Below are 13,612 nucleotides of genomic sequence, written 5' to 3'. Positions count from 1 at the left end.
ACTCCCACCAACACACTGTCCCTCTGTAATAACGCCATAATAAACCAAACACTTGAGTGAAAATAGACCCCAGCAGGCTACAGGCAATTTTAATTCCTCTCTTAATTCCACCTATTATCATGTACAGTGCTCAGCTATGATGTGTTCAAATGTATGTCCATGGATAAGCTGGAAAACTGTGAACTTTGAACTCATTAAAAATTAAAAGTTTAATGGTAATTGATATTCCCATTTACAGACACAGTATTTTATCTTCACTAATGACTCTACTGGTACAATATGTAACAGCATGCATATGTAATGCCTTTCAGTCTGTGCCTTACTAAATCAGGTGAGGATGGATGGATAAATATGCTGTTTATACTGCCTCCACATACTTGTACTGCTGTCACAGATCGTCTCCTGACTGCCACTGCAGGTTGGCAGGGGGGTGATAGACAGGGATGCTGGGCAGGACGCCGGTTCAAGATGGTCGCTGATAGGTGGGACAGCGGAGGCCTCGGAGCGAACACAGTCTGGACTGGGAAGATTGTGGTTACTCGGTGGGAAAGGACTCTTCCAGTGGGAGAATCCAATGGCCACCTGACCACCCAGGTCAAACCCTGTCAGTGGATGAGAAGCAAATGTACAGAACTTAAATGAGCTGTAGTTTTTTTTATTTTCATTATAGGCTTTCCTCCCAGAAAGCTCCTAAGCATGCAATAGCACAATAAATAAAACATGCCCTTGTACTGTACTGTACTACTTTTTAATCATGCAGTCATAGCTGTATTGTGTTACATCTTTTATCAGACATCTGTGCTTTGAGACCTCCCAATTCACTCTGCCTAAAGCTGATAAATGAAATACTGAAACATTTGTAGTGCAGAAAGTGAGACGCATCATAGTACCTCAATTCACTCTACAATGTTGCCCTCTAGTGTTAGAAGCTGCAGAAATCATTCAAAGACTAAAACTATGAGAAACATAAGAGGTTAAAGGGAGCATGAGTTAATCTGTGCTATTTAGTTAAATTTACTCTGTGGTTTTCCTATTGCTTTTCTACATTTAGAGTTTTACTTTTAACATTACCCACAAAAATGCTGAACACCAAATCATGGAGGTCTCACAGGGTTATGTTACAGCATCCCCTTATAACCCTTAACAGTAGTGCAGGGTCCCCTCAAATTTCTAAAATAGAAATTATTTGGACTATTATCTTTTGTGATGCTGTAGGGATTTATATTTGGGAGTGAAAAATAGTTCCGCAGTTGCTAACAAAAAGAGAGCAAATATAATTTAAAAGGAGCAGCATATTTAGAAAACCAAATTCAGATACTACAAGTAGAAAGTAAGCAGTTTTCAATCAAAAATATACAATTTATACACATAAAATGACTACAAATGCTAGAATTAGGTAGATTCATTTTTTTCCTCATTTTTATCAGTATAATACAGTACAATCTCCTCAGGTTGAGGAGCAAGAAAAGGAACAAAAGAAAGAGAAAACAAACAAATGAAAAGAACAAACAGCCTGTGTTTGTGTCAGAATGTGTTTAGGTCCCTTAATAGACCCATTTTTCCCTGAATGTCAACCATTTCCCCCAGTTTTTTATAAAGAGAAAATTAGGTTGATTTTACTTTAAAAAATATTATTTTATATAAAAAGTGAAACAGTTCATTCAAAGGCAATTGGTTGATCTACAAAATGATCAAATATAAGCAGAGGGATTCTTTTTAATTAACAGTGTTAGCTAAAACAGAAACCAGGATAAGATGCAGCAGGAGCGGGACGACAACTGAAGTAACTCAAACTTATGATGCACCTCCAGGGGAAACAATCAGATGTAGTTTGTTCCAGAAATGTTTTTCTCTGAAACATCTGGTCAAAGGAACCCCAGAAGGTCACTGCTTACCCTTCTCTGGATGAAATGGAGAAAACCCAGACACATGACCTACAAAACTATGCAGCTATGAATGAACATATGCATTGTAATGTTCTGCATAAAGCTGGGGTAAGATCCAACACCCCTGAGACCCTCTCAAGGATTAAGCAATTCAGAAAATGAATGTTGTGCATATTCATAATGTTATAGCAGGACATTAAACAGTGGTAGAATAGTATAGTAGTATAGTATAGTATAGTATAGTATAGTATAGTAAGTAGGTAAGTATAGTAGAAATCATTCCTGCTGTCATTCTAAAAGACAAATATCAACTCCATGGACAAACCACCTTTATTCATGCAATTCAAGAGGAAGAAGAGTTCAACTCTAAAAGTGCACTAACATCAACGTCCTGGCCCTGGTCACCACTCCCTCTTCAGCTGCAGTGTAATTACTTTGGTCAGAGACATTGTGTGTGTTTTTGCTTCAACACTGCCAAAGGTGGACACTTCTAACACCAACCACGTCTTTGTAAAGAGACTGTTTCTTACTGTTAGAGGTCTGGCATTGTTCATTGTAACACATTCCTTTTCAAATGCAAAGAAAATAAACACCACACAATCAGAGGCTAAAACAATCTTTGTCTAAATTTAATCCCATTAAATGTTGTACTCTACTGAAAGAAAAAAGTTGTTTTCAGTCTGGGATCCAGGGACTGGCTATGCAGTCTGTCTTTACTGAGCTACATAAATTTAATGTTCAGTCCTGCTTTGTCAAGTCAGGCTCCTCTATTTCTCAGACTTTAGTGTCTCTTTTTATATTGATCTGGTATTGGATTGATCTTGAAATGATCTGGTGTTGCCAGAAACTCCAAAAGTTTTATAGTCTTGGACCATAAAGCCAATGGTGAGTATTTACCTCCAGCTTGTAACTGTCAGTGGACACAAGGAGTAAGAAGTAATGAATAAAGATGGCTTTGCTTTGAATGCATTTAACATTTTTTCTTCGTCACATAAGTTTGGGAGTTAAAGCCGTAAAATAGGAATATTTTCATGAGTGAAATACACTGTGATGAATCCACTGTTGTGAAATGTCCTATTAGCAGCTATTATTAAAATGGGAAATGTTTTCATGTCTTGTGTGTAGTTATAGCTCATACTTTTCTGCAAAATATACGGACTGAACATGTGAATAATAGGCTCATTACCTCACTGTGCACTGGGATTTTGTACTTTTTTTGTACTAATTTCCAGCTCAGTGTCGTTACATAACACACCAGGGGCAGGTGGGACTAGGGAACTCACCCCACCCTCACCCCACCCCACCTCCTGCTTTCCAGTGAAACACAAAGACCAGCAGATTTCCAAGTACATCAGTAATGAACAAACACAGCCCAATCAATAGCAGAGTAGTGGAACGCCTGGCAGGGTCTGTGCCTCCCAGCTTGCTCCTCACACAGCAAATTCTACGGGAGGATAAATTTTAAGGAAGAGGGATGAGTCTAATCTAAGATAAACATCTCATCTCAGCTGTTTTACAGTTTCCAATTCTTTAGAAGAATAAGGGGGTTTTCACACGATGGTGTACAACCACGATGGGCTGGGTGTCCCCGAAATAATATTTGTGCTCAAGTCAGCAGTTACAACAACTAGGGCACAGAGAAAGTCTTTACTTCCCCAATGGGAATTTAACTAGTATAACTCCTTTTGGCAAGAAAAAAAATACTGCACAGTTGGAATATACTGTATAGAAGGGAGTCTTCTTCTTGAGCAAGTGAAAGTTTGGGGAAGAAAAACAGTCGAATTACATTATTGTTAGTATTTGGAAAATTATTATATTATTTTATTCTATTTTATATAAATTCACACCATGCAACTATGCATAAAAGTGATCTACTCTGCAATGACGGAAGGAGTAGATATGGTTCTTTTTGTCCTAATTATTCTGGAGCAAGATGAAGCAAGACCAAACCTTGATTGCATGCAGATGCTGATTTCTGTCTCTTTTTTTTTGTGTCATTTTCATCTTCTAAATATGACTCAACATATTTGTTGTTGCTAAAATGCCCTAAAGCTACATTTTGACAGTGATGAGCAAATATTACATAAGGTCATTTAACTGTTATGATGGGAGGTTTTTCACCCTTGCGACTTCTTTGAGAAATAGATGTTGGTCTGAGGGTTAAGAGTCCTCCATGAGTCCTTGTAATGAACTGCCAACTAAAAGTGATGCTGGTGGAATTTAAAAGTAGTGTCAAATTTCATTACATATAACAGAAAGAAACTATGATTATGATTAAAATGATGGTTTGCATTTATAACTGTAATGAAACATGAATGATAAAAACAAACAGATGACTGTGGCTTTTGTTTTATATCATAAGCTGATAAGCCTCAACACCTTGTGAAAGTCACCTGAGGGGCAGAGGTGGTAATCTACACCTGGCATGTATCCGAACGACCTCCAAAAAATCAGCATGTGCGCAGCCTTTTCGGACATAGTGTGTTCTAAGCAATATCTATGTCGCAGTAATCAGAAAAAAGTGCCCACGTGGCTCCCTGAGGAGAGTGAGGCCCAGATAAGTAGCACCTCCACTTCCTGACGCCCTTAGAGTTAAGAAAACAAAAGCAGGTGCAGGTATCTGGGCCGCTCACTGCACTGTACAATGACAAGTGTGAACACTGGTGTCCTGTAATCAGAGGGACACCTGAGGTCAGACTCCTTTACATTGAAAGAGGGATTGCACTATGTGTGAAGCAACTCTGACTATTTAATGTCTCCTTTTTTATGACTTTCGACACTGATGTCAATATGTCAGAGGGTGCAAACTCACAGCAACAGTGCTCCAGTCTCACACATAAAGTAAAATGTAAGGAGACTGGAAAGGGGCAGGAAATATGACTGCATTTTGAGTTCAGTATTGTGAGTGCATAAGCAGTTATTCTCTTATTTTTAGTTGAGGAATTGACTAGATTTAGTTTAAATTTTCAGCTTTTCTGAGGAAAGTTTTGATTTGTTGAAGCAACAGAGGATATGTAGAATTGTGTAAAGCCATTTCATTATGAACACCAAAGGAACCTGTTTTTCTATTTAGCTTTAAATGAAATCAAATTTTAGCGCCAAATTATAACACAAGATATCTCATGACATTTTACACTTAGAGGCGGTCAAGACCAGACTCTTAGTGCGTTGAAGGACTTGTGTCTTATGCTTTCTTAAGCATTGATTGGTTGCTTTAAGCTGTTCTAGTGCAGCCGATCAGAATCATTTGTATTGAGTTGTCACATGTACCGACAGAAGAACAGTTAGACTGCAGATACTGTGTGTCTGGACATATTAAAGAAGTTTAATCCATAATAAAGAAAGAAACATCCACCACTGACAAAGAGCACCTACTGATCTAAAATGTTTAATACCTGTTGAGTCAATAATTATATCAATCCATGTAAACAATTAGTGTAAAATGCAGTTTGTCATCTTTTCATGGTCATCAGATATGACCCATTTGACATTCAGAGGTTCCGTAGTTACCATGGAAACACAGTCATCTTCTACAACATTGATTCACCACCAGTAAAACCTATGGAGTTGGATCAATGACAGTGGATGGAGACACTTGTTTTTCGGTTCAGTTATCGAAATCATTGCTGAAAAAAAAAACTTTTTCTTCAGTTTTCTCTGTTTTGATATAACCTTTGATATATATTTATATTAATATAAAAAATTAAGTATAGGAAAATACATGACTTTCACTGAAAAATGCAAAATACAGAGGACAATATTCTAACAAATGGTGATAAATCACCTAAGAAAGGTTAAATAGAGAGAAAAAAGTAACTGGGGAACTGCCAGAAAAGTAGCACTGGGTCTTTATGGGTTAATACAGATAAATATAATAATACAGTTAAACGGGAGCCGTTAAGGATTCTACAACATTTGAGCATTCTTCCAGATGCACCAGAGTGGGCTCACACCTCCAAAAACCAAAGGATTACAGAAGCAAGAAAGCCTCATTACAAAACCAGATCAAATGTGCTGCATGTCTGTCTCTAAAAATGCTAAATAAATTAGCAGGCTGCAAGTCAAGGCCAACTGACAGAGACATGTCCTAATATTTTGCTGTTAGAAAACATGTCCTGCACACTAAAACGTCTCAATACATTTTGCTGTTGCAGAGCTTTTTAACTTCCAGTCTGCCTGGAAATTTCCTCATGACACAGTATCACTCATTCAGTGACCCTGTGTGAGCACAAGCTTTTCCATCGCATTTAATAACGTGACCATCCCTGTCAAAATGGAAGGAAAGCTGGATGTAGACGGCAGCAACACAGACAGATTTGCAGATTCCAGAAGTGAGAGGCTTTTGAAAAAACATCCTTGGTTTTTATAATAATGAACATCCCTCTGATTTTTATTCTGGAATAAACAGTAAGTAGGAAAACAGAAAACATGGGTGTTGATTATAAATTTGCTGCAGGAGTTTACTTGAAATAGATACATTTCTGAAGGTGCAGCTGCAGATTCATATTTACAAGATCAATAAATGTCTCTTTTACTGTATGTGCAACTTCATAATACCCTTATATCCTTTGGTTCTTCTCTGAATAAACACAAAAGCACTGCATCAGCACAAACCTCAGAAACATTTTCCTCGGGCATAGTTATCATTTGAGACATGAATTTAATAATTTCAAGGGATGGAACTGAAAATTTGCTCTGTAGCTTATGACAATCTATCCTCACCGGCGCTAAAATATCAAATCATATTACAGCTCTTACTTGTATGAGAGTGTAGCTGTTACTCTGTCTATGCAGTAGAAATTTCAGCTTGGCGCATTTGATTTGTTCCTCGTGTCATCCTTCACTGAATCTCTGCCCCAGGGTAAAGGTTATCTCTTCCTAAGTTGTGGAACTGCATTAAAGTCCTGAAGTCCTACAGGGGTAGAGTGAAACTAATGGAAGATTATAATCGATTAGAAGTTTTAAAAACCTACAGTGATGCTGACTATTGTTTTCTTCTCAAACAAAGGCCAGGGCTTTTAAATCACAGGCAGCTCACTAAGTCTTTTTGATGTCAAAGTGGGGGACAAGACTATAGATCTTTTCCTCCGTAAAACGAACAGGGTGAGTCTCAACGGTCTGAGGCTCTCTCTCATCACTTCATTAGTTTTTTTATTTTGCACTAGGGAGGGGAGAGAACACCTGCATGCAGACGGCAGCAGCGTAGCCTGAGCTGAACCCAAACTCTTCACAGTCACAGCGTTTTTGACTAACCAAGCAGGACTCATAAAAAATGTCAAACGACAAGGTCTGAATATTGCAAATGGCCCAAAGGCTGCAGTTTTGTGACAGACAGCAAAACAGGTTCAGACAGCTTTGACAACAATGCACTATTTGCTGTCACTACTCCCTGATATAATAGTAAAGTTACATGTCAGGGGAAATCTTTAATTTTTGTGCTGCTTAGCAAGGGTTACACTTCAGCTTAGTTTATATTTGCTGCTATTTAAGGAGGGGCTGCTGCACAGAAATGTACTATAGTATATGTGTTTTATTATACTCCATATAACGCTGCCTTTAACAGTGGCATGTCATTCTCAATTGCTTCTATCACAGGCTTTACATATTAATTTACCCACAACACAGACACTTTGCCTTTTAAAAATCCTGCAGATATGACCATTTAACCCTTAAAGACCCAGTGCTACTTCTATGACAGTTCCCAAATGAATTTTTCTCTCTATTTAACCTTTCTTAAGTTATTTATCTCCATTTATTATGACATTATCCTCTGCATATTACATGTTTCACTGTAAATCATGTATTTTCTTATATTTAATTTAGTTGTTCTTGAATACTCAAAGTAAATTCAAAGATTACTATATCATAACAAGGAAAAGTGAAGAAAAAGGGACTTTTTCAGCAAATATCTCATAAAATGAACATAAAAAAAGTGTCTCCATCCACTGTCATTGATCCAACTCTATGGGTTTTACTGGTGAATCAATGTTGTAGAAGATGACAGTGTTTCCACGGTAACTACGGAGCCTCTGAACATCCAAATGCATCATGCGTCTGATGACCATGAAAAAATGACAAACTGCATTTTACACCAAATATTTACATGTATTGACAGGGTTCATGGTTGAATAGTTATTAAATATTTTACATCAGTAGATGGTTTTGGATGTTTAGTTTGTGGATGTTTAGGTCTTTCTGGGTTAAATAGCACAAAGCTGTTACAAATCACTCTCTACATGCAGATATTCAATGTACCGTCCACTGCACTGGTGTCAGGCTCCATTGTTTGTGTGATATGATGATTAGAAAACAAAGTTCATGATGTTGTGTTTTTTTTATGCTTTTGTCACTGACAGGCGACCTCAGCTGTCATGTGCTTTAGATTTAGGAATTCTGAAAACATTTCAACTTCAGTATTGCATTCTTTGTCAAAGATGTCGTCTTAACAAACACAGGGCATGGAAATCCCGCAATATTGCAATATTAAAATAATAATGTAATTATTATGAAACCAAAGACAATACACTTTAATAAACAATACATCACAGAGATTTTTTTAGTTTATATGTAAAGACATTCAGATCACATATATGACAATAGGAGAATATGTTAAGTCTTTTCTCTTTTTAATGAACAAAAACAGCTTATTCAGTTGACAAAGTGCACGTACCGATGGTGATCTGACTGACGCAGCTATAGAAGGTTCCTGTGGAGACACTGTAGCTGCCACTGCTGGGCTCACGATCTGTATGACCAAGACAGATGCATTCAGAAGCTGTGACACAATTACACTCTTACTCAAAAAACACCTTACAGCATCACAAACCAATTGACATTTAGATAAATTTACAGCTAATGTACTTGTTATTGATGAGTTCAGCAAAAACTTTTTCCTGCTGAGAATACTGTGTATCCCAAAAAGCCTAGTGGTGCTCCTGGGGGTTTGATGAAAGTCATGAACCTGCAACCTTAGAGAAAAAAAAAAACCCTAATCCTGCAATGTATGTGTCCTGTTAAACACCCTGAGCTACAGAAGGAATACAACCTTTGACCTTGGTAGAGTTGGGGGAATAAATTCCACCAGCCTAGCACCTTTAGTGCCTTAGTCTACCAATTTATACTGTAGAGAGGAATCAGATAAGTCATCTGGTGGTAATGATACGGCTCATATTACACACAGTCATTTGGGTCACTGTTTGTATCAAATAATGATTGGTAAAGCTTAAACATACCTTAAATGAAGTGAAATTGTATTATATATATTTACTGTTTTAGGGGATTTTTAATTCAGTTCAATTCAATTTTATTTGTAGAGCCCTATATTACTACAAGGTTGCCTCGCTTTACAGAATTAGTTGGATATGAAAACAAACAACAGTCAAATAAACAGTAGATGAAGGAAATGGATTAATGTCCTGGGCATCCCCCGTCCTTAGACCCTCCTTCTCAGTAAAAAAAAAAACTACAAAAACCCAGTGGGAAAAGAGAAACCTCTGGGAGAACCACACAGTAAACTTTTTCTGTTGTTTAGACAATAAATGATTGAAGCTGATATCAATTACTATCAAGCCAAAATAGAAAAAAAAATAAAAAATAAAAAATTTTATATATATATATATATATATATATATATATATATATATATATATATATATACACACACACACACACACAGGGTGGGGAAGCAAAATTTACAATGAACATTTAGTTGTTTTTTCTCAGCAGGTACTATGTCAATTGTTTTGAAACCAAACATATATTGATGTCATAATCATACCTAACACTATTATCCATACCTGTTCAGAAACTTTTGCCCATATGAGTAATCAGGAAAGCAAACGTCAAAGAGTGTGTGATTTGCTGAATGCACTCGTCACACCAAAGGAGATTTCAAAAATAGTTGGAGTGTCCATAAAGACTGTTTATAATGTAAAGAAGAGAATGACTATGAGCAAAACTATTACAAGAAAGTCTGGAAGATACTATTAAAGAAGAATGGGAGAAGTTGTCCCCGAATATTTGAGGAACACTTGCGCAAGTTTCAGGAAGCGTGTAAAGGCAGTTATTGAGAAAGAAGGAGGACACATAGAATAAAAACATTTTCTATTATGTCAATTTTCTTGTGGCAAATAAATTCTCATGACTTTCAATAAACTAATTGGTCATACACTGTCTTTCAATCCCTGCCTCAAAATATTGTAAATTTTGCTTCCCCACCCTGTATACATATATATATATATATATATATATATATATATATATATATACATATATATATATATATATATATATATATATATATATATATATATATATATATATATATATTTATATATGTATGTATGTATGTAATTTGAAGAACTACTAGAGGTGATGAATTTCAGCTTCATTCAACCATAACTCCATAACTACAGAAAATATGTATGAGTAAGAGCTGGATCATTTCTTCCACCTTTAAGGCACTTGATAAGAGACAGCTTCCATGAAAGAGGTTCCATGATCAATTAATAAAATAACCTTGACATGGGAAACTACATGTCTAATTTGGAACTCTGAGTTCTCAGGGGAGATAGAGGTTAAACCATTAATCTGTTCCAGCATAGAGGAACTGCAGGTACTACACATTTTTTCATCAAACCGAGACGCGGATACAAACCAATACTACTCATTTAATAATTTGGGAAACTTTTATAAGAGCCTCACATTTCCTCTTTTTCTGTAATCTAACACCTTCAGCTGCATCAGAAAAAAAGCAACTGCAGCACAGACATTTATCACTGACTAGGAGTCTTTTCAGCAGCATAGGCACTCAAATGTTCTTCAGTGCTTTGAGATAAAGCTGCAGGTATCTTTTAATACCACGCCTAATGAGAATCAGCAAGTCAGTGGATCGGCCTCTGGGCTTCCAGTGACATAATTCATCATTAGGAGGATGTTTTAGAGGTCTCAGTCATTACCTCAGCATTGAAAATAATATAGTTTAAACTGACACTGAGTTAATTGTAATGAACTACACACACGCAGCACATTTTCTTCAAAAAGTTCTATCGAAATGATGTAAAGTGACTTGAAACTTCACAGATTCTTTTGTTTCATTGTGTGCAGCAGATGTGTATGCATGCCTACCAGTGCAGCAGCAGTGTAATAGATGATTTTCCTCCCTGAAGAATGCAATATAATTAAAAAGCCACTAGTGTGGTTGCATGTGTCCTAAATGCAGACTTTCAGATACAGAAGTTAGCTGTCAAAACCACGTAATTACAGTAACATTTTTTTCTAATTAATTTCTGAGGCACCCAACATTGACATTACACAAACATAACATATACAGGACGTCCCACCTTGACTCCAATGGACCGTGTGTGTGTGTGTGTGTGTGTGTGTGTGTGTGTGTGTGTCTGTGTATGGGCTGGCTAAGTCATCATAATCAAAACATTTTGCTTGGAACTAATGCTTTCCAACTGTCTGCAATAAGCTCTCATTTGTTTGGTGTGTTTCATAACCCATTAAACATGCTTCCCCCTCTTTCTTGACTTGACACTGGAGCACCACACCCTCATTTTAGCCCACACTCAAACGTGAAGTCAGACTAACTAACAACGTAAACTGATGACATATTATCAACCACACCTTTACATGAAAACTCTGCCCAGGTTACTTTGTGTGCTCCCACATGCTGCAGATGATGCCTTTACCTGCGGAGCCGGAGGAGAGGCGCGTCGCGATGGCGCGGCGGGGACTGCGCGGACTTCCAGGACAAACCCGCACCACTTCGTCTTGACACTGCAAACAGATGACCTGATTTTCTTGATTTTCTCCGACCTTGCTGCCGCCCATCTGCTCGCTCCCGGCCTGGATCTTCATCCCTGTGTTGATCTGCTGGACCAGTCGCATGTCTGTTCCTCCCTCATGCTCCAGCATCCTCCTCACCAGCGATCACACTTACGCATGGCTTCAGCGTGTGAAGGCGAAAACTTCTGTACCTTCAGCATCCTTAACTCCACCCACTGCACGTAACAATGTGCTCAAGCCTGTGTGCCGGTAATGAGGAGCGGATCTCACCTCTGCTCCATCCTGTCAGCCTCTCTGGGCTCGCATCTCGGTTGATGTTGCAGTCTTTACGCACAGCTGCAGGCGTGGCTGCTTCACGTGGTTGGTGAGGTCAAGTTCCTGTCTCCAGTGTGGGATTGAATAGTGCTATCAAGATGTAAAAAGTCTTAAAGAAAGCGAAGATGGCCACAGACAGGGGTGTCAAATATACGGACCGCGGGCCAAAACCGGCCCGCCAAAAGGTCTGATCTGGCCCGTGGGATGAATTTGTAAAGAGCAAAAATCACACTGAAGATATTAAAGGTCAAGGGTTTTAAACTTGTTTTACTTCATGCAGCCCAATATGTTCTCCAGTGGGCCAGACCAGTAAAGTAATAGCATAAAAACCTACAGGCCTAAAGAATGATAACGCCAAAATGTTCTCTTTGTTTTAATGTGAAAAAACTGCAAAAACATAATTAAGGTTTGAAAACATTTACATTTACAAATAGTCCTTTCACCAGAAAAAAATTATGAATTACCTGAATTTCTAAGAATAACCTTAAATTTCTTTAAAAAAAAAAAAAAAAAAAAAAAAAAAAAAGTATTTTAAAATAAAATAAATAACATTTTAACAGTGTTATTACCATTAGTAAATGCTTTGTGTGTTTGTTAATCCATTGTGATCTGTGAGCTGTAATGCACAGGGCAAATTTTAGGTTGTACATGGTTAAAATTTGGAGTTGTCATTGTTTATAAGTTTTTATGGTATTATTTTACTGGTCAAGTCTAGTTAAGGTCAAATTTAGCTATATGTGGCCCCTGAAGTAAAGTAAGTTTCATCCTCAGAACTGGCGAGACATACAACACGATTTTACAAGATCAGTTTTGATATGTGAACCCGAGATCTTGGCGTAAATTGACATTGATCAAATGGTGTTGAATAACACACAAAAGGATGAAAATGCATACGTATAGCACATCAAATGCTATAAGAACACAATTTTTAATTTCAGAAATTCAAGCAGTTAGTTTTTCTAAAAGGTTGAGAATTTTCATATTTACCCAAGAATAACTGTCTGAGCTATTGTATATCCTATAATGACATCATCTAGACGGTTTGTTTTTTTGTTTGTTGTGGAGCTGTTTGTTATTGTTTTTTTTTTTTCTGTTGTTGATATTATTATTGTAATTGTTTTGTATTGTGTGCTGTTGCTGATTTTTGGTTTTGTGTTGTTGTGTTGAGTGTATGTACATCCTGTTTGTTGAGTGAGTTGTGGGAAATTGTTGGTGCTTTGTTTTTGTGTTGTTGATGACCCCAGGAAGAGTAGCTGCTGGGGTATGCAGCAGCTAATGGGGATCAAACTAATAAACTAAACTAAACTGGCATGACATACACCACAATTTCATGAGATCAGTCTCCATCCTCTTACCATAAACCATAAATGAAAGATGCAGATGCAGACTTTCTGTGATAGCCAGTTTTAAAATTTTCCAAATGGAGACAAAAATTTAACCCAACATGCACACATTACACTATGAAAACTAAAGATCAAACAATAAAAATTCTTTCTGTACAATTGCGATATAAAATGTATGCAAACATAAAATATCAATTTGCATAATTCCACCGCTATAGCTGTTTTCTTTGAGCTGCGTTTTAAGTTTGATAAAGACGTAATGACATATTATCAAAT

The 13,612-nt window shown here is 37.1% G+C and overlaps 1 protein-coding gene across 1 annotated transcript in view; it reads right to left on the bottom strand.

The window, feature by feature from the left end:
• Positions 1-11,962, bottom strand: part of LOC115430521 (anoctamin-4) — a 52,070-nt gene extending 40,108 nt beyond the window's left edge. Inside the window, exons 1-3 of the mRNA XM_030150587.1 lie at positions 11,582-11,962; positions 8,557-8,631; positions 378-602 (exon numbers count right to left, since the gene is read on the bottom strand). Of these exons, the coding sequence (XP_030006447.1) occupies positions 378-602; positions 8,557-8,631; positions 11,582-11,807 (526 nt within the window). The 5' untranslated portion in view covers positions 11,808-11,962. The remainder of the gene's footprint in view (positions 1-377; positions 603-8,556; positions 8,632-11,581) is intronic.
• Between the last annotated feature and the right edge of the window lie 1,650 nt (positions 11,963-13,612).

Source organism: Sphaeramia orbicularis, chromosome 12 (genome assembly GCF_902148855.1).
Source record: "Sphaeramia orbicularis chromosome 12, fSphaOr1.1, whole genome shotgun sequence".
NCBI lineage: Eukaryota > Metazoa > Chordata > Actinopteri > Kurtiformes > Apogonidae > Sphaeramia > Sphaeramia orbicularis.
This window is presented reverse-complemented; position numbering and strand designations above follow the sequence as displayed.